Source organism: Cherax quadricarinatus, chromosome 5, assembly GCF_038502225.1.
Source record: "Cherax quadricarinatus isolate ZL_2023a chromosome 5, ASM3850222v1, whole genome shotgun sequence".
NCBI lineage: Eukaryota > Metazoa > Arthropoda > Malacostraca > Decapoda > Parastacidae > Cherax > Cherax quadricarinatus.
This window is the reverse complement of record NC_091296.1, coordinates 10,603,470-10,629,782: the sequence shown is the minus strand read 5'-3', so window position 1 is coordinate 10,629,782 and position 26,313 is coordinate 10,603,470. Positions and strand designations below refer to the sequence as shown.

At 43.3% G+C, this 26,313-nt stretch overlaps 2 protein-coding genes across 5 annotated transcripts in view; one reads left to right on the top strand and one right to left on the bottom strand.

Moving 5' to 3' along the window:
• Positions 1 to 26,313, bottom strand: part of LOC128684844 (phosducin-like protein) — a 372,671-nt gene that overhangs the window by 178,674 nt on the left and 167,684 nt on the right. The window lies entirely within an intron of this gene.
• On the top strand, positions 12,214 to 26,188 carry LOC128684622 (uncharacterized). Its single transcript, XM_053770907.2, has 3 exons — positions 12,214 to 12,857; positions 17,891 to 18,066; positions 23,388 to 26,188. The coding sequence occupies exons 1-3, from the start codon at positions 12,699 to 12,701 to the stop codon at positions 25,930 to 25,932; spliced, it is 2,880 nt and encodes a 959-aa protein (XP_053626882.2). The 5' UTR covers positions 12,214 to 12,698; the 3' UTR covers positions 25,933 to 26,188.

Below are 26,313 nucleotides of genomic sequence, written 5' to 3'. Positions count from 1 at the left end.
GGGGGGCTGGACTTCCCCCATGGTAGCACCAAATGGTATGTTAGAGACTTCAGGGTAGAGGGAGGGTTTCAGGGAGTGGCGTGTATGTATTATGAATGGTACCGTGTGTCTGTGTGTGTATGGTTGTGGCGTTGTGTGGCACTGAGATCTTGGATTAATCCTAAAATGGTCATGCATTTCGATAATACAGATAAAAAGCAATATTTCAGTATATGTTCCAGCCTCTAACAAGACTGAACTGGTTCCCGACTATGGCCGGGTTTGGTGAAGTATGTTGGGTCTTTCCTGGAATTCCCATTTGGCTTAGTTTAGTCATTTGTAAGTGGATGCCATGCTGATATCACCGCTAAAAGTACAACGTTATACTGGCCTTTAAGGGGAATGTCCACTCTAAACCAACAGATACAGATACTAATGCCGGAAAAAAAATCCCCCCCCAGTACCAACAATACCACCAGTCCGATGACATTCTTCTTTGCAAATATACAGGGTCTAAAGCCAGCAACAAACAACAAAATACCTTTCATCCGAGGACTGCTTGCAGAGGCAAAGGCAATGTTCGCGGCTTTCACTGAGACCCACATAAAGGATCACTTGGACAACGAAATATGGATCCCAGGTTACAACCTACACAGATGTGACAGAGTGAACAGGCAAAAGGGGGGTGGGTTGGCCTGTACATTGCAGAGTCACTTGTTTGCACAGAACTGCTTAATGCCTCAAATGATGTAGTGGAAGTCTTAGCAGTAAAGGTCGAGAACCAAAACCTAGTCATTGTGGTAGTCTACAAGCCTCCGGATGCAACATCCCAGCAATTCCAGGAACAGCTGTTAAAAATTGACCACTGTCTGGAAAATCTTCCAGCTCCTGCACCCAACATCTTGCTCCTGGGGGATTTCAACTTAAGGCACCTAAAATGGAGGAATATAGCAAATAATATTGTTGCAGTAATAACACAAGGAGGCAGCCCTGATGAAAACTCACACTCACACGAGCTTTTAAATCTCTGCACAAAATTCAATTTAAACCAGCAGATAATAGAGCCTACTAGACTGGAGAATACACTAGACCTCATCTTCACTAACAATGATGATCTGATAAGAAATGTCACCATATCAAAAACAATATACTCAGATCACAACATTATTGAGGTTCAGACATGTATGCGTGGAGCCCCAGACCGACATAATGAGACTAGTCACGAGGGAGCATTCACCAAATTCAACTTCAATAACAAAAACATAAAGTGGGACCAAGTAAACCAAGTCCTAGCCGATATAAGCTGGGAAGATATACTAAGCAACACAGACCCCAACTTATGCCTAGAACAGATTAACTTGGTGGCACTCGATGTATGCACAAGGCTTATTCCTCTAAGAAAAAGGAGGAGTAGATGTAAAATAGAAAGAGACAGGCTCCCTTTACAGGCGACGGAAAAGAATAACAGAGCGGCTAAAAGAGGTCAATATATCTGAAATGCATAGGGAGACACTGGTCAGAGAAATAGCAAGCATCGAACTTAAGCTAAAGAAATCTTATAGGAGTCAGGAATCACGGGAAGAACTAAAAGCCATAAATGAAATCGAAAGAAACCCAAAGTATTTCTTCTCCTATGCCAAATCAAAGTCGAGAACAACGTCCAGTATTGGGCCCCTACTTAAACAAGATGGGTCCTACACAGATGACTGCAAGGAAATGAGTGAGCTACTCAAGTCCCAATATGACTCAGTTTTTAGCAAGCCGCTAATCAGACTGAGAGTCGAAGATCAAAATTAATTTTTTATGAGAGAGCCACAGAATTTGGTTAACACAAGCGTATCCGATGTTATCCTGACGCCAAATGACTTCGAACAGGCGATAAATGACATGCTCATGCACTCTGCCCCAGGGCCAGACTCATGGAACTCCGTGTTCATCAAGAACTGCAAGAAGCTCCTATCACGAGCCTTTTCCATCCTATGGAGAGGGAGCATGGACACGGGGGTCGTCCCACAGTTACTAAAAACAACAGACATAGCCCCACTCCACAAAGGGGGCAGTAAAGCAACAGCAAAGAACTACATACCGATAGCACTAACATCCCATATCATAAAAATCTTTGAAAGAGTCCTAAGAAGCAAGATCACCACCCATCTAGAAACCCATCAGTTACACAACCCAGGGCAACATGGGTTTAGAACAGGTCGCTCCTGTCTGTCTCAACTATTGGATCACTACGACAAGGTCCTAGATGCACTAGAAGACAAAAAGAATGCAGATGTAATATATACAGACTTTGCAAAAGCCTTCGACAAGTGTGACCATGGCGTAATAGCGCACAAAATGCGTGCTAAAGGAATAACAGGAAAAGTCGGTCGATGGATCTATAATTTCCTCACTAACAGAACACAGAGAGTAGTCGTCAACAGAGTAAAGTCCGAGGCAGCTACGGTGAAAAGCTCTGGTCCACAAGGCACAGTACTCGCTCCCATCTTGTTCCTCATCCTCATATCCGACATAGACAAGGATGTCAGCCACAGCACCGTGTCTTCCTTTGCAGATGACACCCGAATCTGCATGACAGTGTCTTCCATTGCAGACACTGCAAGGCTCCAGGCAGACATCAACCAAATCTTTCAGTGGGCTGCAGAAAACAATATGAAGTTCAACGATGAGAAATTTCAATTACTCAGATATGGTAAACACGAGGAAATTAAATCTTCATCAGAGTACAAAACAAATTCTGGCCACAAAATAGAGCGAAACACCAACGTCAAAGACCTGGGAGTGATCATGTCGGAGGATCTCACCTTCAAGGACCATAACATTGTATCAATCGCATCTGCTAGAAAAATGACAGGATGGATAATGAGAACCTTCAAAACTAGGGAGGCCAAGCCCATGATGACACTCTTCAGGTCACTTGTTCTACCTAGGCTGGAATATTGCTGCACACTAACAGCACCTTTCAAGGCAGGTGAAATTGCTGACCTAGAAAATGTACAGAGAACCTTCACAGCGCGCATAACGGAGATAAAACACCTCAATTACTGGGAGCGCTTGAGGTTCCTAAACCTGTATTCCCTGGAATGCAGGCGGGAGAGATACATGATTATATACACCTGGAAAATCCTAGAGGGACTAGTACCGAACTTGCACACGAAAATCACTCACTACGAAGCAAAAGACTTGGCAGACGATGCAACATCCCCCCCATTTAAAAGCAGGGGTGTCACTAGCACGTTAAGAGACCATACAATAAGTGTTAGGGGCCCGAGACTGTTCAACTGCCTCCCAGCATACATAAGGGGGATTACCAACAGACCCCTGGCAGTCTTCAAGCTGGCACTGGACAAGCACCTAAAGTCAGTTCCGGATCAGCCGGGCTGTGGCTTGTACGTTGGTTTGCGTGCAGCCAGCAGCAACAGCCTGGTTGATCCACCAGGAGGCCTGGTCACAGACCGGGCCACGGGGGCGTTGACCCCCGGAACTCTCTCCAGGTAAACTCCAGGTATAAAATTTCATATACAATATGAATAAGACTGTCAGCTTTTGGTTATATAGTTATTTTGTGGTCACGATATTAAAATTAAAATTAAAATTCAAAGTTTATTCTCTATAAGGATTACATTGCTGAGTTTACAGAATTTGGTTATTGTGTGGTTTACATGTAGTAAAATAATGATTACAGAGTGTACCACTAGAACACCTAGCGTGGCTAGGCATTTCGGGCAGACTTAGTTTAATTCTTAATTTTAAAATATTACAAATTATGAGGTAAGTTGGTATTATGGCTAAGTGACTAAATACTAGATTGTGAGTTTAGCAATGTGAATGCTTTTGTTTTGGTACAGTACATAGTTTCAGTATTGGAGTATCACAGGATTCATTATTTTAAGATTGAGATTAATATTTCTGTTTATGGTCAAATGGGTGAGTGAGTGTAAGTGTGAACCACCAGGTGGTATTCGTGTAGTTAGTTGACGGGGTGTATCAGGGAGATAAGATGTTTTCTAATGGTAGTTTTGAAGGTGATGAATGTGTCTGCAGTTCTAGAGTTCTCAGGTAGGGTGTTCCAGATTTTAGGGCCTTTGACATACATTGAATTTTTGTAAAGGTTTAGTTGCACACGGGGAATGTCGTAGAGATGTTTGTGTCTGGTGTTATGCCTGTGGGTTCTGTCACAACTATCAAGAAAGCGTTTTAGGTCAAGGTTGATATTGGAGTTTAAGGTCCTGTAGATGTAGATCGCACAGTAGTAAGTGTGGATGTACTGAACAGGGAGTAAGTTTAGATCTATGAAAAGTAGGGGGGGTGTGTTGCCAGGGATGGGATTTAGTGATTATTCTTACTGCAGCTTTTTGTTGGGTTATTATTGGCTTTAGGTGTGTTGCTGCAGTTGATCCCCAAGCACAAATAGCATAGGTGAGGTATGGATAAATAAGTGAGTGGTATAGTGTGAGAAGGGCATTTTGCGGCACGTAGTATCGTATCTTGGAGAGGATCCCAACCGTTTTGGATACTTTTTTGGTTATGTGTTGGATATGGGTGCTGAAATTCAGGTTGTTGTCAAGGTATAGGCCTAGGAATTTGCCCTCATTATGTCTGGTAATTAGAGTGTTGTCGATCTTAATGTTAATTTGTGCATCTCCTGTTCTGCTACCAAACATAATATAGTAGGTTTTGTCAGTGTTAAGCGTAAGTTTATTGGCTGTCATCCAAGTCGATGTTTTGGTCAGCTCCTCATTAACAATGGTGTTGAGGGTGGCAAGATTAGGGTGAGAGATGACATAAGTCGTGTCGTCAGCAAAGAGAATGGGTTTCAGGTGTTGGGATACGTTTGGAAGATCATTGATATATATGAGGAAGAGCAGGGGACCAAGGACACTTTCCTGCGAAACTCCAGTATCAAGTGGCCGTGTTGTTGATGCTGTGTCTTTAATGGTGACATACTGATACCTATTAGTAAGGTAAGATTTGAAATAAGCAAGCGCATGGCCTCTTATACCGTAATGGTCAAGTTTGTGGAGTAGGATGTCGTGGTCTACTGTGTCAAAAGCTTTTCTTAGGTCAATAAAAATTCCTAGTGGATATTCCTTATTTTCCAATGCTGTGTAAAGCAGATCTAGCATTTTTATGATTGCATCATTAGTGCTTTTATTTTTCCTGAATCCAAATTGGCAGGGGTTGAGTATGTTTTGTGTCGTTATAAATGAATATAGTCTCCTGTGCACGAGTTTCTCAAAGATTTTGGATAGCAATGGTAAGTTTGATATTGGCCTATAGTTGTTTAAGTCTGTAGGGCCACCACCTTTATGTATTGGTGTAACCCTTGCCATCTTGAGTAGTTTCGGGAAGGTGCTAGTTTCTAGTGACTTGTTAAAAAGTAATGAAATAGCATGCGAAAGGACATGGGCCGCTCACTTGTACAGTAATGGTGGGATATGAGACAGATTCCCTGAGTTATTTTTAGGTGACTTTATAATCTCGGTGACTTTCGTGGGCTCAGTTGGTGCAAGATAGAAGGAATTTGGGAAATTCCCATCTAGGTAGTCCCCGGCATGGGCATTGGTATGTGGGATTTTATTGGCGAGATTAGATCCTATGGTTGAGAAGAAGTCGTTTATCTTGTTAGCTGTGTCAGTGGGATGTAGTGGTGTTTCATTAGGTTTAGTTAGGACAATATTCTTGTTTTTTTCAGTTTGTGGGTCCCTAGAATCTGAGAGAGTGTTTTCCAGGTGTTTTTTATATCTCCTCTAGTGTCTGTGAATCTACTGGAGTAGTATAGTTGTTTGGCTTTTTTTATTACTTTGGTGAGAACTGATGAATAGTGTTTAAGAATATATTTGTGTATTAAGCCCTGTCTATATTGCTTTTCATATTGGTGTTTCTTGTCAATGGATTTCAGAATGGTGCTGGTTAGCCATGGGCAACCAAGCCGTTTGTTTGTGATCTGTTTCGTTTTTATAGGACAATGTTTGTTGTATAGTTTAAGTAATTTGTTAAGAAAAATGTCCATCCAGTCATCAATACCATTGGCCTTGGAGAATTCTGTAGGCCAGTCAACAGTCTCTAGGTCAGCTGTGAACTTCCTTATTGAGGCCTCATCATGGAGTCTAAATGAGACTTTGTTGTATTCAAGTGGTGGTTTACTAATGTTTATCAGGAGGAAGGTAGGGTAGTGGTCTGTAGTGCTATCTGTGATTATCCCTGATTTAAGGGGGGCTAGTATATTGGTCCATATGTGGTCTATTATGGTTGCACTTGTCTCAGTGAGCCTGGTTGGTTTAGTTATTGTTGGTATGAGAAGTGTGTTGTTCATATTGTTGATGAAATCAGTTACAGGCTGATCATCTAGTATGCCAAGGTTGATGTTGAAGTCTCCAGCTAAGAGAAGGTGGTGCTTATTCATTTGTCTGTTTGTTATTAGTGACTTTAATTTCTCACTGAAGTTTGGGATGTTTGTGTGAGGTATCCGGTAAATGGCACCGATTGTTACAGGTGTCTTAAGGTTTTTTACAGTAAAATTAGCAAAAATGTATTCCCCATATTCATCACTAAACCAAGTGGTGCTAATACAAGATAATTGGTTAGAGTAATAGATTGCAATACCACCCCCAACTTGGTTTGGTCTGCAGTTGTGAATTGCTGTGTATCCTGGTAGAGGGTAGATATCTATTGTGTCCTGCTTAAGCCAGGTCTCAGTAAGAATAATGCAGGAGAAGGGTGTCTTTAGTGATTCAAGGAGTGCCAGGAGGTCATCATAGTGTTTGCTTAAGGACCTGATGTTGTAGTTAAGTACTGATAGACTTTTAGCATTGTTTAGGATAGTGCTGGCTTGTGATGCTGTGTAATAAAGGCAGTTACTTTCCAATAGGTTTTGATTGGGTGTCAGATTATGGAGGTTTAGATCAGGGTCAACGTGATCAATCATCTTCTAGGTTTAAATTATGGTTATTTATATAGTTATATGTTGTCTTCTTATATAAAGTTTTCGCGTTTTTTGTTTTAAATCATTTATGTATACCATCCATGTATACTGTGTTTTTTAAATAAAATATAAAAAAAAATTCGACCTCCACGATCGCACGTGCAAAGAAAATGATAGGATGGATAATGAGAACTTTCAAAACGAGAGATGCCAAGCCCATGATGATCCTTTTCAAATCACTTGTTCTCTCTAGGCTGGAATACTGCTGTACATTAACATCTCCATTCAAAGCAGGTGAAATCGCAGATCTAGAGAGTGTACAGAGATCCTTTACTGCACGTATAAGTTCTGTCAAGCATCTTAACTACTGGGAACGCTTGGAAGCACTTGACTTGTACTCGTTGGAACGCAGGAGGGAGAGATATATCATAATCTACACTTGGAAAATCTTGGAAGGAATGGTCCCAAATCTGCACACAGAAATCACTCTCTACGAAAGTAAAAGACTGGGCAGGCAATGCAAAATGCCCCCAATAAAAAGTAGGGGCGCCATTGGTACACTAAGAGAAAACACCATAAGTGTCCGGGGCCCAAAACTGTTCAACAGCCTCCCATCAAGCATTAGGGGAATTTCCAATAAACCCCTGGCTGCCTTCAAGAGAGAGTTGGACAGATACCTAAAGTCAGTGCCGGATCAGCCGGGCTGTGGCTCGTACGTCGGACTGCGTGCGGCCAGCAGTAACAGCCTAGTTGATCAGGCCCTGATCCATCGGGAGGCCTGGTCATGGACCGGGCCGCGGGGGCGTTGATCCCCGGAATAACTTCCAGGTAACCTCCAAGTAACCTCCCAGCAGCGGGTCGAAATGTACAGATCAATTTATCTTTTAAGTTTCTGTCTTCATGTGGGTTATTATTGAGCATATACTTAGTATATATATATATATATATATATATATATATATATATATATATATATATATATATATATATATAGATATATATATATATATATATATATATATATATATATATATATATATATATAAACCTTAGGTAAGTTTATTATTGAAATAACGCCGTAATAACATCAGAAAAATAAGTCTGAAGGTCAAGAAACTAATATACTTCACTAAAGTTAAATGATTATATAAATTAAAGCTTACCTAAGAACATAAGAAAGAAGGAACACTGCAGCAGGCCTACTGGCCCATGCGACGCAGGTCCAAGTCTCCTACCGGCTTAAGCCAATGCCCCAACCTAGTTAGGTCAGGTCACATTCACTTAAGGAAGGAACACGGCAACTGACCTAGTAGTACAATCTAATCAAGTCCAACTCACACCCACCCACACCCACTCATGTATTTATCTAACCTAAATTTACCAAGATTAGGGAAGCTGACCAAATGAGTTTCGGTGCTAATTGAAAAATTATGTTCCGAGTGAATTCACGGAAAAATATGGCGTCATGTGAAGATATTTTTTATAAAGAAATAATTTCAAGGTAGTAACAGTATTAGTAGTAGTAGCAACAGTAGTCGTAGTGGTATTAGTAGCAGCAACAGCAGTAGTGGTAGTAAAAGTAGCAGCAACAGTATAAGCAGCAGCAGCTGCTGCAGTAATCAGAGAAGTGTTGAACTAGCTGAGGTGTTATGTCAATATATCAAGCAACAGTAGCAGTAACAGCAGCAGTAACAGTAGCAGTAATAGTAGCAGTAACAGTAGCAGTAACAGTTGCAGTAATAGCAGTAACAGCAGCAGTAACAGTGGCAGTCACAGTTGTAGGAACCCCCTGTCACTGTGACTTGACTGTCTGGGTAATGAGAGGCCGAGTGTCGAACCTCATCCTATTCAAATTTAGTACATAGTTTTAACCCCCTCCCTTTGCTTCCTCAACCACTATTTCTACCCTTCCACCTTCCCCCATCTCCCCAACTCCATTCCCCATCTCCTCTCCTACCATACCCTGCCACAGGGATTTCGTGACTTGAATTACAACTACCCCCTATCTTCCTTACATCAGACCTGACTACCTCCCATTCCCCAGGTGCTGTCTGACCCCATGGGATTAGCGCATTACTCTGTGTGATGGCGTATGGAAAGGGAACGTGTCATATATAGTGTAGCATCATAGAGAATATAATGTACACGCACACTGTGGGAGCGCTGAAGTGTACTACAGTGTACTTAATTTCGAGAAATAATTTCCACAGTAACAATATGGTTCATTAGCGATGACCTTCAACCTCCACCACCTGAGGAGTTGATACTGCACTTGTTGTCGAGGCTCCTCAGGTCTGGTCTGGTCTGGTCTGGTCTGGTGGCTAAAGCTCCCGCTTCACACACGGAGGGCCCGGGTTCGATTCCCGGCGGGTGGAAATTCCGACACGTTTCCTTACACCTATTGTCCTGTTCACCTAGCAGCAAATAGGTACCTGGGTGTTAGTCGACTGGTGTGGGTCGCATCCTGGGGGACAAGATTAAGGACCCCAATGGAAATAAGTTAGACAGTCCTCGATGACGCACTGACTTTCTTGGGTTATCCTGGGTGGCTAACCCTCCGGGGTTAAAAATCCGAACGAAATCTTATCTTATCTAAGCGGTAGTTTATTAATAACACCCCAGAGCTTTTAAGTGGTAGTGTAAAGGTACTAGAGACTACAAAAGGTTGTTGTCAGACTTTCGTAGGTAGATGATTGTGGCTCTGGACAGCACAGAGCTGTCATCAAATAGCTCACATCTGCTTGATGCAAATTGTGGGTATACTGAGAATGCTTTTAAGTGTCTTGTTTACAGTAAAGTAATGAACCACTTCCTGCAGGGATGACTAACAAATTTAGTTTATCCAACTCATCTCTCCTAGTACTTCCAACTCATCTCTCCTAGTACTTCCAACTCATCTCTTAGTACTTCCAACTCACCTGTTAGCTGGGTAAGTAACGATATCAAATACCGATGAAAAGAAACAAAAACAATCATGTTACCTTCAGTGATGAAGTTTGAGTCATACAGTAGACATGTCACTCTACATCAAACTTCGTCAGTAAATATTCCATACTTCTGCATTTGTGTTGTTTCAGTCTCTGCTCTTACCCGGGAGAACTTAGACTTCAGGTTGACAACAAAATTATAATGACTAGTTTATTTAATGTAAATTTAGCCAGACCATGATCTTAACCATGTTTATGCAGACATATCCAAGGAACAGGAGCTGAACCTTTTTGAATCAAGAGTCCCTTACCGGAATCAAGGTACCCTCCTTGAGGGAGCATTGGAATATCATTCACATCAGTGCCTCCATCAGCTAAACCAGCAGCTGTAAATTACAATACCAATAGTTCTAGCGTGTTAGAAACTTGTATTTACATACCTAATTTTCACTAACAAAAGGGTTGTACCTCCCTTCTGGCTGAGTAAAAAAATGGGAACAGGAACTCACACGTACACACCATTATCTTACGCTTGTTGAAGAGATATACTAAAAAAAGGTTATTTATACATCCCGTCACAGTGGCAGGAACGCAGAAGAGGTTAACTAGATGACAGTAGAGCAAGGTAAATTACGATATTATTTACGCCTTGAGTCATGATCGGTTTGGTTTTTCCCATCAGTAATTCTGCAGGAGGTACAGAGATGTTAAATTTCAAACACTCTTGACTCTTCTGTAGCGCTGACTCTGCGGACCTCATCAGACTCTGGGCATTTCCTTCTGTACCAGTCTTCCTCCTGCTTGGTTAACTTCGTATTGTTCCAAGGCCGAAGCGTATTGTATTTGTTAAGGTGTATTGTGTTTGTTAAGGTGTATTATGTTTATCAAGGTGTATTGTGTGTATCAGGGTGTATTACACAAACAGTGTAACATCCTAATCCGTGTATTAATACCCCATGATGTCTCCCCTAACATGAGCTGCAACTCTCACGTCGTGACATCACTAGCACTGGTGAGTGGTTGCCCAGGTGACGTACCCAACTCAGAATAAAAAGGCACATCCCGTGACTGGAACAATACACAAATAACCCGCACATAGAGGAAAGAAATTAATGACGACCTTTCAGTCCAGTAACTAGTCACATACTGTGTGCCTAGTTAATGGTCCAAGTCGGACCGAAGCGTCGTCTTAAGCTCCTCTATCCTATGTGCGGGTTGTGCAGTGATATACCTCACTGTCTGCTGTGGGGCTCGTTCTCTGAATCCTCTGAATAAGTGTCAGAGTAAATTTAGTTTAGCTGTTGTCGATGACAAACACTAACATTCTTCCTCAAGGAATATGTGGCATGTACAGTGTTCTTGGCTCTGCAGTTCATTTAGCTTTCTGCTATGGGGTATCCATTCTATATTTGGTGCGTGCTGGAAGCACGGTTAGCCAGAGTTCCCTAGGGATAAATGGACCATCCTAAAATTGGTCTGACGTTTCAGTGTGAGACTGGGTAGCCTCAAGCAGTTGCCTCATTTCTAAGAACACCTCAACTAATTGGACTTTTTCGTGCCTCCACCTGGTAAAAACAGTGTTGTAAACCTGCTTCGTCATATGGTTGTGTTATCACCACTGTTTACAAGTCTTATCGTATTCACTTCACTTATTGTTCTCTGTTCATTGTTTATTGTTCATTGTTCACTGGTGCTAGAACCTTGTTTATACGCTCTGGTCTTAAGAACCCCAGTGGAAATAAGTCACTTAGTCTGGCTTTTTTTTTTGAGTAATTTACACATATGTTGTTATGCAAAACAACCACTGTGAAAAATAGTGAAATTCCAAGCGTTTTCATGATTTCTCACATTATCAAGGACCTGTAATATGAGAAATCACGAAATCGCTTAGAATTTAACGTAAGAACATAAGAAAGGAGGAACACTGTTGCACTATTTTTCCACAGTGGTTGTTCTGTATATTGTGATATCACCTGTGTACTGTGATCTTATTGCATATGTTACTATGTATGACAATTTGTGTTACTGTATTTATGTGCACCTGTACTTAAATAAACTTACTAACGTAAGTTAAAATATAAAGCTATAATTGGATATACTTAAATTAATCATTTCTGATTGCACTTTAAGTTTAATATCTTTGTTATGCATACCATACCCGTGGTGTGGGTGGTAGTCAAAAGATTACAGACGTACATACTGGGTCCGGGGACTGGACCACAAAGTTATGATAGTTGAACAAGTTACAGTTTGGGGCCTAGTTCCTAGGCCTTTTGTGTATCCATATGCTCTCGCGCTACCGTCCACAGGATGGATATGGGGTGCACAATAAACTAGCCACTTCGGTGGCAAAATCTAAAATTTAAATCAGTGGTAATGAATTATAAGTTTACATCTGATCACAATCGTAATGAGTTATTTATGCAGACATGAACTGGGTCATTCACATGTAAACAAAACAGTGGTAATGACTGAAGTGACCTCGCTAAGCTGGTTTAAAGTACGACTTTGTATTGCCGGTCCATGACGACGTACACACACACTCGCTCTTTTTTTTTATGGGGTGAGCGAGGAATTGAGAATAGTGGAAGAATAAGCTGGCGGGAGGAAAGTTGTGAGACGGATAATAACAGGGATTAACCCAGTTGCTAGGAAATTCTGTCTTCCTGTGAGAAACAAAGCTGCCACTGTACGCGGGTTCGGTTATTATTGAGGAGAGAGACGAAGTACATTACAGTTCTTGATGCTTCTTGTGGATTCCCAAGTTAAAGGTGTTGTGTGTTTTTTATTATCAGGATAAGAAGAAAAGTAAAGATCAGCAATTCTTAAAGAGTGGAAAGTATTGAGAGGAGGAAGGCAGGATGGAGGAGGAAGGCAGGATGGAAGAGGAAGGCAGGATGGAGGAGGAAGGCAGGATGGAGGAGGAAGGCAGGATGGAAGACGCTAGGGAAGGAGGCTCGACCATCAACTACGTCAGTGAGCTCAGTACAAAGTGTCCTACCCAACAGACCTTGACCAAGGTAAGGACCAGCTGCACTGTTTATGTACACAAGCTAGTATACCCCCGTGGTGTACATTCCCGTGGTGCACATCCCTGTGGTGTACATTCCCGTGGTGCACATCCCTGTGGTGTACATTCCCGTGGTGCACATCCCTGTGGTGTACATTCCCGTGGTGCACATCCCTGTGGTGTACACTCCCGTCGTGTATACTCCCGCGAGAGTATACATCACAGGAGTGTATACCAAGGGAGTGTACAACACGGGGGTGTACACCACGGGGGTGTACACCACGGGGGTGTACATTCCCGTGGTGCACACCCTTGTAGTGTGCACTCCCGTCGTGTATACTCCCGCGAGAGTATACATCACAGGAGTGTATACCAAGGGAGTGTACAACACGGGGGTGTACACCACGGGGGTGTACACCACGGGGGTGTACACCACGGAGGTGCACACCACGAGACTGTACACCACGGGAGTGTACACCACGGGGGTGTACACCACGGGGGTGTACACCACGGGGATGCACACCACGAGTGTACACCACGGGAGTGTACACTCCCGTGCAGCTCGGGCCCCGAGCTGCACGCCCACCCGCGCCTGCGCCCACCCGCGTCCACCCGTGTCCACGCCCACCCGCGCCCGCACCCACCCACGCCCGCACCGACCCACGCTGCCCCTTCAGTGTTTTCTGCAGCGCCGTCCGGATCGCCCCCGCCCCCCGAATTTTTTCAGATTTTTTTCGATTTTTTTTGAATTTCATTTTCTTGTGCTCCCCATCTCCTTGGATCAAGATTTACCCTCCATCTCCCCTTCCCTCACCTCTCATCACCCACTCCCATCTCTCATACCATCCATGCCCAAATGTTCCTGCTCCACTTCCTCAGATCAAGACCCCCTCTCCATCTCCCCCCAAAATTTCCATTTTCTTGTAGTCTCCACCTCCTCGGATCAAGATTTAACCCCTCTTTCCTCAAAATTTCGATTTTTCAATAATACAAAGAAAAAGATGACTTTACCCTTCACTTCCTTGGATCAAGAACACCCTCCCACACACCATCACCCTCTAAGCCCAAATATTCCTGCTCCATCTCCTTGGATCAAGACTTCCTTCTCCCTCACACCACCCTCTAAACCCAACATTCCTACTCCACTTCCTTGGATCAACTTATTCTCGATATCAATAATACAAAGATTTGAGCTACTCTCCACTTCCTTGGATCAAATTTTTGGGTCCTCCCTATACAGGTCTAAACAAGTAACTTCCTCTTAAACGAACTGACATGAATGACATCACCCCACCTGTGTTTACTCGGCGGTCAGTGACGTCACATGATGACCTCACTCAGGACACAACAGGATTGATCAAGCTGGGTCACTCAGCAGTCAGTGACGTCACATGATGACCTCACTCAGGATACAACAGGATTGATCAAGCTGGGTCACTCAGCGGTCAGTGACGTCACATGATGACCTCACTCAGGACACAACAGGATTGATCAAGCTGGGTCACTCAGCAGTCAGTGACGTCACATGATGACCTCACTCAGGACACAACAGGATTGATCAAGCTGGGTCACTCAGCGGTCAGTGACGTCACATGATGACCTCACTCAGGACACAACAGGATTGATCAAGCTGGGTCACTCAGCAGTCAGTGACGTCACATGATGACCTCACTCAGGATACAACAGGATTGATCAAGCTGGGTCACTCAGCGGTCAGTGACGTCACATGATGACCTCACTCAGGACACAACAGGATTGATCAAGCTGGGTCACTCAGCAGTCAGTGACGTCACATGATGACCTCACTCAGGACACAACAGGATTGATCAAGCTGGGTCACTCAGCAGTCAGTGACGTCACGTGATGACCTCACTCAAGACACAACAAGATTGATCAAGCTGGGTCACTCAGCAGTCAGTGACGTCACATGATGACCTCACTCAGGACACAACAGGATTGATCAAGCTGGGTCACTCAGCGGTCAGTGACGTCACATGATGACCTCACTCAGGACACAACAGGATTGATCAAGCTGGGTCACTCAGCGGTCAGTGACGTCACATGATGACCTCACTCAGGACACAACAGGATTGATCAAGCTGGGTCACTCAGCAGTCAGTGACGTCACATGATGACCTCACTCAGGACACAACAGGATTGATCAAGCTGGGTCACTCAGCGGTCAGTGACGTCACGTGATGACCTCACTCAGGACACAACAGGATTGATCAAGCTGGGTCACTCAGTGGTCAGTGACGTCACGTGATGACCTCACTCAAGACACGACAGGATTGATCAAGCTGGGTCACTCAGTGGTCAGTGATGTCACATAATGACCTCACTCAAGACACAACAGGATTGATCAAGCTGGGTCACTCAGCAGTCAGTGACGCCACGTGATGACCTCACTCAAGACACAACAGGATTGATCAAGCTGGATCACTCAGCAGTCAGTGACGTCACATGATGACCTCACTCAGGACACAACAGGATTGATCAAGCTGGGTCACCCAGTGGTCAGTGAAGTCACATGATGACCTCACTCAAGACACAACAGGATTGGTCAAGCTGGGTCACTCAGCGGTCAGTGACCTCACGTGATGACCTCTCTCAGGACACAACAGGATTGATCAAGCTAGGTCACTCAGCGCTCAGTGACGTCACGTGATGACCTCACTCAGGACACAACAGGATTGATCAAGCTGGGTCACTCAGCGGTCAGTGACGTCACGTGATGACCTCACTCAGGACACAACAGGATTGATCAAGCTGGGTCACTCAGCGGTCAGTGACGTCACGTGATGACCTCACTCAGGACACAACAGGATTGATCAAGCTAGGTCACTCAGCGGTCAGTGACGTCACGTGATGACCTCACTCAGGACACAACAGGATTGATCAAGCTGGGTCACCCAGTGGTCAGTGAAGTCACATGATGACCTCACTCAGGACACAACAGGATTGATCAAGCTGGGTCACTCAGCGGTCAGTGACATCACATGATGACCTCACTCAGGACACAACAGGATTGATCAAGCTGGGTCACCCAGTGGTCAGTGAAGTCACATGATGACCTCACTCAAGACACAACAGGATTGATCAAGCTGGGACACTCAGCGGTCAGTGACGTCACGTGATGACCTCACTCAGGACACAACAGGAATGATCAAGCTAGGTCACTCAGCGGTCAGTGACGTCACATGACGACCTCATTCAAGACACGACAGGATTGATCAAGCTGGGCCACTCAGCGGTCAGTGACGTCACCTGATGACCTCACTCAAGACAAAACAGGATTGATCAAGCTGGGTCACTCAGTGGTCAGTGACGTCACATGATGACCTTATTCAAGACACGACAGGATTGATCAAGCTGGGTCACTCAGCGGTCAGTGACGTCACGTGATAACCTCACTCAGGACACAACAGGATTGATCAAGCTGGATCACTCAGCGGTCAGTGACATCACGTGATGACCTCACTCAAGCCGCCTTCCCCACTACTCAAGTGTACACCCACCACTTGTGTACAACACCTTCCATGTACACATCTAATGCGTACACATCCACTTATCACAACATTCAACATGGTTAGAGGCATTATTTATTTTAATCGGGAAGGAGGCTAACCCGTAGGGGTCATATAAAACCTGTGAAATAGGAGTCCTTGAAGTTTACTCCAAAGTAAGGGAGAGTAAGTCTAGTTCCTTGGATCAAGAGCCCCTCACCTCACCTCGAGCTGATGTGTAATAGTGGTATAAGGAAATCAAGCAATAATATGGTATAAAATCTGGTATATAAGAATGGTATACGGCTTTTTCAATAGAATTAAACACCCATATGGCTTATAAAATTATTCTCAATGTCTGTATAGTTAGTACAACACAGTTGCTGAAACGTTTCGTCTATACAGTAGATTTCTTCAGTCAAATACAGAGTGTAGGTAGCAGAAATGATGAGGTATAGTTGGAGGTGGTCAGTCCCTCAGCCTGGAGAAGAGTTCAGCTCCATGGTCTGAAGAAACATACAACTTACTTATAATTTACCAGTTCCTTGTGTAGCCTGCTAATATTTATGTATTTTAGATAATGCAAGATTATTTAGACATAAGTCATGTATACATGAATGGTATACACTACCCACAAAATGAAGAATTAAACACATATGCAACATCTGGGTATCTTTATTGTAGACGTTTCGCCCTTCAGTGGCTTTATCAGTACAATACAAGGATATAATGTGAAGAATGTAGAACTATATACAGAAGATGAGGTAATCAGTCCCTCAGTCTTGGAGCAGCGTTGTCGGTGCTCCCAACACCAACTCCAAGGCTGAGGGACTGATTACCTCAGATTTTGTCCTTGTAATGATAAAGCCACTGGTTGGCAAAATGTCTACAAATAAAGATACCTAGATGTTGCACATGTGTCTAATTCTTACACACCCGAATGTGTGTAATGGGGACAGTGTAGTACTGCAGAGGCTGGAGGCCAGAGTTAAGTGATGGCTGTGTTCTACTTAGGTCACGTGTTAGGTTAGGTTAGGTAAGATTCGTCAGGAAACAGGACAAATGTTTCCTGATCCGCCACCGGAGTTTATGGTCGTCTGACCGAGGCCTTCCGCTGGCTCTCAAATACTATTTCTCCAAAGTTTATGAACTGATTACATCATCTTTACTTCGCAACTATACCTGCTGTCTCCGTATTTGACTGAAGAAGCCTACTGTGTAGGCGAAACGCTTCAGTAATAAAGATACCCAACTGTTGCACATGTCGTATTCGGGAAAGACAGGATTCGAGATTTTAAGCCCTTAGAACCCTATGTTGACTATCCTAGTACTTGCTTCTTGGTGTACATGAGTGTACTAAGCAAGCCTTGTTAGTGGGTTTCCTGTACACAGATTCAGTTCCCATTCATTCCTGCAAAGCAAACCAAAGAGAGGGTAAGTAAATAGTCCAGAGGACACGGTAAGCATAGCTAGTATGACACACTTAGCTATTACAATCAGACCTGTATAACTGGTGATGACCCAAGCTGCTGGACAGGTGTGCGGCGTGTGCGGGGAGCCGGCCAAGAGTGTCCACTTCGGGGGTGTCAGCTGCTCATCCTGCAAGTCCTTCTTCAGGAGAAGCGTCCAGGGAAGCCTCTACACCACCTTCCTCTGCGTCTTGGACCAGCGATGCCCTCTTCAGCAGAATCGCAGATGTTGTCAAGCGTGCAGGTGAGTCAGAGGGAAACAGGAAATCAACTTGGCTATCATAAAAAATAAAAAGGCACAATACCGTGAGTGGAACAACACACAAATAACCTGTACTTAGGAGAGAGGAGCTTTTGACGACGTTATGGTCCATTAACAAGTCACACTAAAACACGAAGGTGAGGGAGCTGGTATATATAGGAGAGATGGGTCTGGGACGATGTTGCTACAGATATCTTAGTCTTTTTTTTAATAAGTTTGTAAAGTCAAATAATATTTTAACTCTTTGTTATCCCAGACAGAACTTGTTTCAAGCCATTTCCCGTTTGAATTACGAAGATGAAGTCATTTTTACTGTGATCACCATCATAGAACTTACTGTGATCACCATCACAGAACTTACTGTGATCACCATCACAGAACTTACTGTGATCACCATCACAGAACTTACTGTGATCATCATCACAGAACTTACTGTGATCACTATCACAGAACTTACTGTGATCACCATCACAGAACTTACTGTGATCACCATCACAGAACTTACTGTGATCACCATCACAGAACTTACTGTGATCACCATCACAGAACTTACTGTGATCACCATCACAGAACTTACTGTGATCACCATCACAGAACTTACTGTGATCACCATCACAGAACTTACTGTGATCACCATCACAGAACTTACTGTGATCACCATCACAGAACTTACTGTGATCACCATCACAGAACTTATTGTGATCACCATCACAGAACTTACTGTGATCACCATCACAGAACTTACTGTGATCACCATCACAGAACTTACTGTGATCACCATCACAGAACTTACTGTGATCACCATCACAGAACTTACTGTGATCATCATCACAGAACTTACTGTGATCACCATCACAGAACTTACTGTGATCACCATCACAGAACTTACTGTGATCACCATCACAGAACTTACTGTGATCACCATCACAGAACTTACTGTGATCACAATCACAGAACTTACTGTGATCATCTTCACAGAACTTACTGTGATCACCATCACAGAACTTACTGTGATCACCATCACAGAACTTACTGTGATCACCATCACAGAACTTACTGTGATCACCATCACAGAACTTACTGTGATCACCATCACAGAACTTACTGTGATCACCATCACAGAACTTACTGTGATCACCATCACAGAACTTATTGTGATCACCATCACAGAACTTACTGTGATCACCATCACAGAACTTACTGTGATCACCATCACAGAACTTACTGTGATCACCATCACAGAACTTACTGTGATCATCATCACAGAACTTACTGTGATCACCATCACAGAACTTACTGTGATCATCATCACAGAACTTACTGTGATCATCACAGAACTTACTGTGATCACCATCACAGAACTTACTGTGATCATCATCACAGAACTTACTGTGATCACCATCACAGAACTTACTGTGATCATCATCACAGAACTTACTGTGATCACCATCACAGAACTTACTGTGATCACTATCACAGAACTTACTGTGATCACCATCACAGAACTTACTGTGATCACTATCACAGAACTTACTGTGATCACTATCACAGAACTTACTGTGATCACCATCACAGAACTTACTGTGATCATCATCACAGAACTTACTGTGATCACCATCACAGAACTTACTGTGATCATCATCACAGAACTTACTGTGATCACCATCACAGAACTTACTGTGATCATCATCACAGAACTTACTGTGATCACCATCACAGAACTTACTGTGATCATCATCACAGAACTTACTGTGATCACCATCACAGAACTTACTGTGATCATCATCACAAAACTTACTGTGATCACCATCACAGAACTTACTGTGATCACTATCACAGAACTTACTGTGATCACTATCACAGAACTTACTGTGATCACTATCACAGAACTTACTGTGATCACTATCACAGAACTTACTGTGATCACCATCACAGAACTTACTGTGATCACCATCACAGAACTTACTGTGATCACCATCACAGAACTTACTGTGATCACCATCACAGAACTTACTGTGATCACCATCACAGAACTTACTGTGATCACCATCACAGAACTTACTGTGATCACCATCACAGAACTAGATGTGATCACCATCACAGAACTTACTGTGATCACCATCACAGAACTTACTGTGATCACCATCACAGAACTTACTGTGATCACTATCTTACTGTGATCACCATCACAGAACTTACATCACAGAACTTACTGTGTTAATCACCACAGAACTTACTGTGATCACCATCACAGAACTTACTGTGATCACCATCACAGAACTTACTGTGATCACCATCACAGAACTTACTGTGATCACCATCACAGAACTTACTGTGATCACCATCACAGAACTTACTGTGATCATCATCACAGAACTTACTGTGATCACCATCACAGAACTTACTGTGATCACCATCACAGAACTTACTGTGATCACCATCACAGAACTTACTGTGATCACCATCACAGAACTTACTGTGATCACCATCACAGAACTTACTGTGATCACCATCACAGAACTTACTGTGATCACCATCACAGAACTTACTGTGATCACCATCACAGAACTTACTGTGATCACCATCACAGAACTTACTGTGATCACCATCACAGAACTTACTGTGATCACCATCACAGAACTTACTGTGATCACCATCACAGAACTTACTGTGATCACCATCACAGAACTTACTGTGATCACCATCACAGAACTTACTGTGATCACCATCACAGAACTTACTGTGATCATCATCACAGAACTTACTGTGATCACCATCACAGAACTTACTGTGATCACCATCACAGAACTTACTGTGATCACCATCACAGAACTTACTGTGATCACCATCACAGAACTTACTGTGATCACCATCACAGAACTTACTGTGATCATCTTCACAGAACTTACTGTGATCACCATCACAGAACTTACTGTGATCACCATCACAGAACTTACTGTGATCACCATCACAGAACTTACTGTGATCACCATCACAGAACTTACTGTGATCACCATCACAGAACTTACTGTGATCACCATCACAGAACTTACTGTGATCACCATCACAGAACTTGCTGTGATCACCATCACAGAACTTACTGTGATCACCATCACAGAACTTATTGTGATCACCATCACAGAACTTACTGTGATCACCATCACAGAACTTACTGTGATCACCATCACAGAACTTACTGTGATCACCATCACAGAACTTACTGTGATCATCATCACAGAACTTACTGTGATCACCATCACAGAACTTACTGTGATCATCATCACAGAACTTACTGTGATCACCATCACAGAACTTACTGTGATCATCATCACAGAACTTACTGTGATCACCATCACAGAACTTACTGTGATCACTATCACAGAACTTACTGTGATCACTATCACAGAACTTACTGTGATCACTATCACAGAACTTACTGTGATCACCATCACAGAACTTACTGTGATCATCATCACAGAACTTACTGTGATCACCATCACAGAACTTATTGTGATCATCATCACAGAACTTACTGTGATCACCATCACAGAACTTACTGTGATCATCATCACAGAACTTACTGTGATCACCATCACAGAACTTACTGTGATCATCATCACAGAACTTACTGTGATCACCATCACAGAACTTACTGTGATCACCATCACAGAACTTACTGTGATCACCATCACAGAACTTACTGTGATCACCATCACAGAACTTACTGTGATCACCATCACAGAACTTACTGTGATCACCATCACAGAACTTACTGTGATCACCATCACAGAACTTTCTGTGATCACCATCACAGAACTGTGATCACCATCACAGAACTTATTGTGATCACCATCACAGAACTTACTGTGATCACCATCACAGAACTTACTGTGATCACCATCACAGAACTTACTGTGATCACTATCACAGAACTTACTGTGATCACCATCACAGAACTTACTGTGATCACCATCACAGAACTTACTGTGATCACCATCACAGAACTTACTGTGATCACCATCACAGAACTTACTGTGATCACCATCACAGAACTTACTGTGATCACCATCACAGAACTTACTGTGATCACCATCACAGAACTTACTGTGATCACCATCACAGAACTTATTGTGATCACCATCACAGAACTTACTGTGATCACCATCACAGAACTTAAAGAGTATAATCAGATTCATAATTTTCTAAATATATAAGCGCGAGATTATTTATACCTGAGAGTCTTCTTACCAGAGACTGGTCACAGTTCGGGCCTCTTAGTGAACGGAGGATCAAGCCTTCAAAGCTCCGTGTGCTAACTGATTCACATGTGTTTACCCATCATTAAATATCAACACGTTATCAGGGCTTGCAATGTTGCAGAAATAGTGCAGGAAATCCAAGACGTTTCGTTTAAAGGAACGGCTCTCTCAGGAGAGCCGTTCCCTTGAACGAATCTTTCTGGATATCCTCCTCCTTTTCTGCAACACTGCAAGCTCATGATATGCTGATTGCAACACGAAAAGCCTAGAGCTATCATTAGTTAGTTTAACATGTTTATAATGCACACCATACCCATGGCGTGGGGGGTAGTCAACAGATTACAGAGGTACATAATGGGTCCTGGAACTGGGCTACAAAGTTATGATAGCTGAGCAAGTTACAAAGGTAATGAACTCCAGGTAGATTTGGTCACAATCATGACAAGTTACAAAGGTAATGAATTTTCTACACGTCTATACATGGTCACAATCATGAAGAAATTATAAAGTAATGAGCCACTCACACGTCCACACCTGGTCACAACTGTAATGAGTTATTAGTGTAAATATTAATTGGGTCTCACACACACACACACACACACACACACACACACACACACACACACACACACACACACACACACACACACACACACACACAGGACCTAGTAGCGATCAGTGAAGAGGCAGGGTCAGGAGCTGAGTCTCGACCCCTGCAACCACAATTAGGTGAGTACACACATAAGGAATCGTTCAGGTCCCTGTACACAGTGTATGTCAGGCCTATATTGACGTATGCAGCACCAGTTTGGAGCTCACGCTTAGCCAAACACGTACGGAAATTAGAGAAAGTGCAAATGTTTACAACAAGACTAGTCCCGGAGTTAAGGGGCATGTCCTACGAGGAAAGGTTAAGGGAAATGGACCTGACGACATAGCTATCATTAAACTTCCCCTGTGGTTATTTTGCATCTTTTATCGCTCGTTCGCGATTATTGTGTCATGAAAAATAAAATTAATCATGTGGATTTTTTTGTACGCCAGGTTCAGGAAGTGTCGCGAGATCGGGATGAACCCTGCGTTGGTGATGAGCGAAGAAGAAAGGAACGCCCTGAGGTCACGACGTCTGGAGAGGAAGAAACAACAACTTCTTAAACACCTCCGCAACAAACACAACACCTGCGCTGACAATACCTGCGATAAACATGAAAGTCTAGAGGAAGAATATGTGGATCAGGTGACGGAACCCATGGATCAGGTGACAGAACCCATGGATCAGGTGATGGAACCCATGGATCAGGTGACAGAACCCACGGATCAACAGTATGGATACACACATCAAAAGGAACTCTTTGACCAGAGCAAACTTACATACAACGATGGACTCGCGGACAGAGATGAATACAAGGGCGAAATCAAACTGGAAGAACAGGTAGTATATGAAAACAAATACAGTCTCACAGACGAAGATGCATTACAAGAGGAAGACAACATCATAAAGCAGGAAGGCACTAACATGAGCTGTGAGAGCCACGAGGAAAAAAGACACAATCATTGTTTAAAGACCTTGAGCTACGAGGACACAGAGACTATCACAGCTTTGCAAAAAATACTGAGGAAGTCCATGTCGTTTCCAGATTTTCCAAAACACTACTATGAGAAGGATGCTGATGTTATAGAACATCTCTTATTCTTGTTCTGTAAGGCCATGGGAGAGTTTTTCAGAGCTACTCCCGACTTTAGAAAAGTGGAACCGAAAGACCAAAGCGTCCTTCTCAAAGAGGCAGTAGCTAAATCAATGTTTATATTCGGGGCTCATCAGTATCAGCAGCACCTGGAGTGTTGGCCGCGGAGACTTCTGACTCCCTCTTGCACCTTCCCAAAGGTAACAATGGCAGCCGTTTACAAGTGCCTCAGCGACCGCCTTATATTTACAAAGATAAAGACCTTCATGAGTAAATACTGCTGCTTCTTCGCCGACGAGATAGTGACACTGTTGAGCCTCATGTTGGCGGTATTTGAGCACGACGAGCCACTGGTGAACGCTGGTGGGGAGGTGGAAGCAAACAGAGAAAAATACCTCTGCCTACTTCAGAGATACCTCACGCTTAGAGATCCAAACGTTTTTCCAGATGCCATCATCTCAGAGCTCTGGATGTGTTTTGCCGAAGTTCGGGAACTTACTGTCTGCTTTAAGAGCAGCAGCAGCGATGAAACAAAAGCCACCTTAAACACTCTGGGCGAACAAGAAACTGCTCTCGCCAGTTCCTTCCATGGGCTTGGGGAAGACACCATGATGGCTCCGAAAAAGGCATTCCACAAAAGGAATATCAAAATGACCGAGGAGAAAGAGTCTTCAGATATTATATTTCTTGAAGAGATACAAAAAAATTCTAAAGCCCAAAACAGCCGAGAGGAGACATCTTTTATTGGCTCGTCCATACATAAGCCTGGGAGGAAAAAGTTAGGTAGCATGGGCGGGGACACAGTGATATCCCCGGGAACATCTGCTTCAGTACATGATCATAACTACCAAAAATCAGGTCCGAACATGTCTGCACGCTCTCAGAATTATCTCAATCCTGAAAGACCAACATTAAGAATAAAAGAAGTAGACATTACACCTTTACCTCCAGACCACAGATCAAGCCAAAACTACAGACCCACAACTTTTGTCAATTTGCCTTCACAGGCAAACTTACCTTTACTTACCTATGGAATTGCTTCTGGTGATACAATAGAGACGCAAAATCCTAGATATTCTCAGTGCAGAGATGATCTTCAAGGACTTGGAAACTCTTGCTATCCTTCAGAAGAACTTAGCGTGCTGGCTGAGCCTGCCATGGGTCCCAGCAGTGTTCAGTCTCACACTCACACAGCCAGCCACTTCTCTGTTCATGGATCCCCGCCCTCACACCAAAGTATAACACGCAACACTGTCGACCCCAGATATTGCTTGTCATCAAACTTGACTCAATCTCAACGTGAAATGCTACAGAGACTCAACCTTCCGGGTACAGCGACGCCTCTGCAGGACGCCCCTAGCCGACACTTGCATCAGCAGTCTTCACTTAGGCGTCACCTGGAGCCAGCTTGCCACCCAGGTCACTCAAGTCGTCAAGGTGTTCAACCGGAGTATTACCTTCCCAGAGAGTCTCCCAGAGGCAGGTCACCTCTGTATCCCAGAGAACAATTATCTCTACCTCACACACACTCATTAGCTAGAGTTGTCTACCATGGTGAGCACCCCTCTTCACCGTTTACTTACTCTCCAGCTAGGGTCCCTTCTCCTTTTACACTCTCCCCAGTTAGGGCCCTCTATCACAGCGAGGTCCTCTCTCCACCCTCATCGCACATCACGGTGAGGCCCCCGTCCTACGACGATAGTTATGTCGTAAACTCGCCGACGGGAAGCCTCTATCAGAGAAAGGATAGCTCCTCCCTCTCACACACTCCTGAAGAAGCCATGCTAGGGGCCAGCAGCCGCGCGGATGAGCAGGTTCTGAGAGCCGTGGAGGGCGTCTTACCTAAAAAATTAGTGAAACATCTTGCAGCCAGACTCCGCACCACCCCACGACACACTACCTAGACGTTATCTGTCCCTCTTTCCTTCCCCACCTTGACACATCTACGTGGACCGAACCTCATGTGACTAATAGATAAGTTTTACACTTATTTTAAACTATATATATTTTTAAAATGTAAATAAAAAAAGAGCATCAAGACTTATCACTGTAGTTAACATCATCAGACACCACTTCTAAGAAAATAAATCACATTGACTCTTGGTACAATATACTTAATGTGCTCTGTATGTTCCCTTAACAATTGTAAAAAACTTTGTACATGTACCCAAAGCCTAAGTAAAAAGTTTTGTTATACTCAACTATGCGTGATGAATTTCCTGTCACATTATCAGCCAATCAGAGATTCCTTTCATACTTCATTACAAGATGAGTTTCCTTTAAAA

Coding starts and splice junctions, on each gene's coding strand:
- LOC128684622 (XM_053770907.2), top strand. CDS start 12,699: ATGGAGGAGGAAGGCAGGATGGAAGAGGAAGGCAGGATGGAGGAGGAA. Junction 12,858..17,890: donor CCCAACAGACCTTGACCAAG/GTAAGGACCAGC, acceptor GCTGCTGGACAG/GTGTGCGGCGTGTGCGGGGA. Junction 18,067..23,387: donor AGATGTTGTCAAGCGTGCAG/GTGAGTCAGAGG, acceptor TTTGTACGCCAG/GTTCAGGAAGTGTCGCGAGA.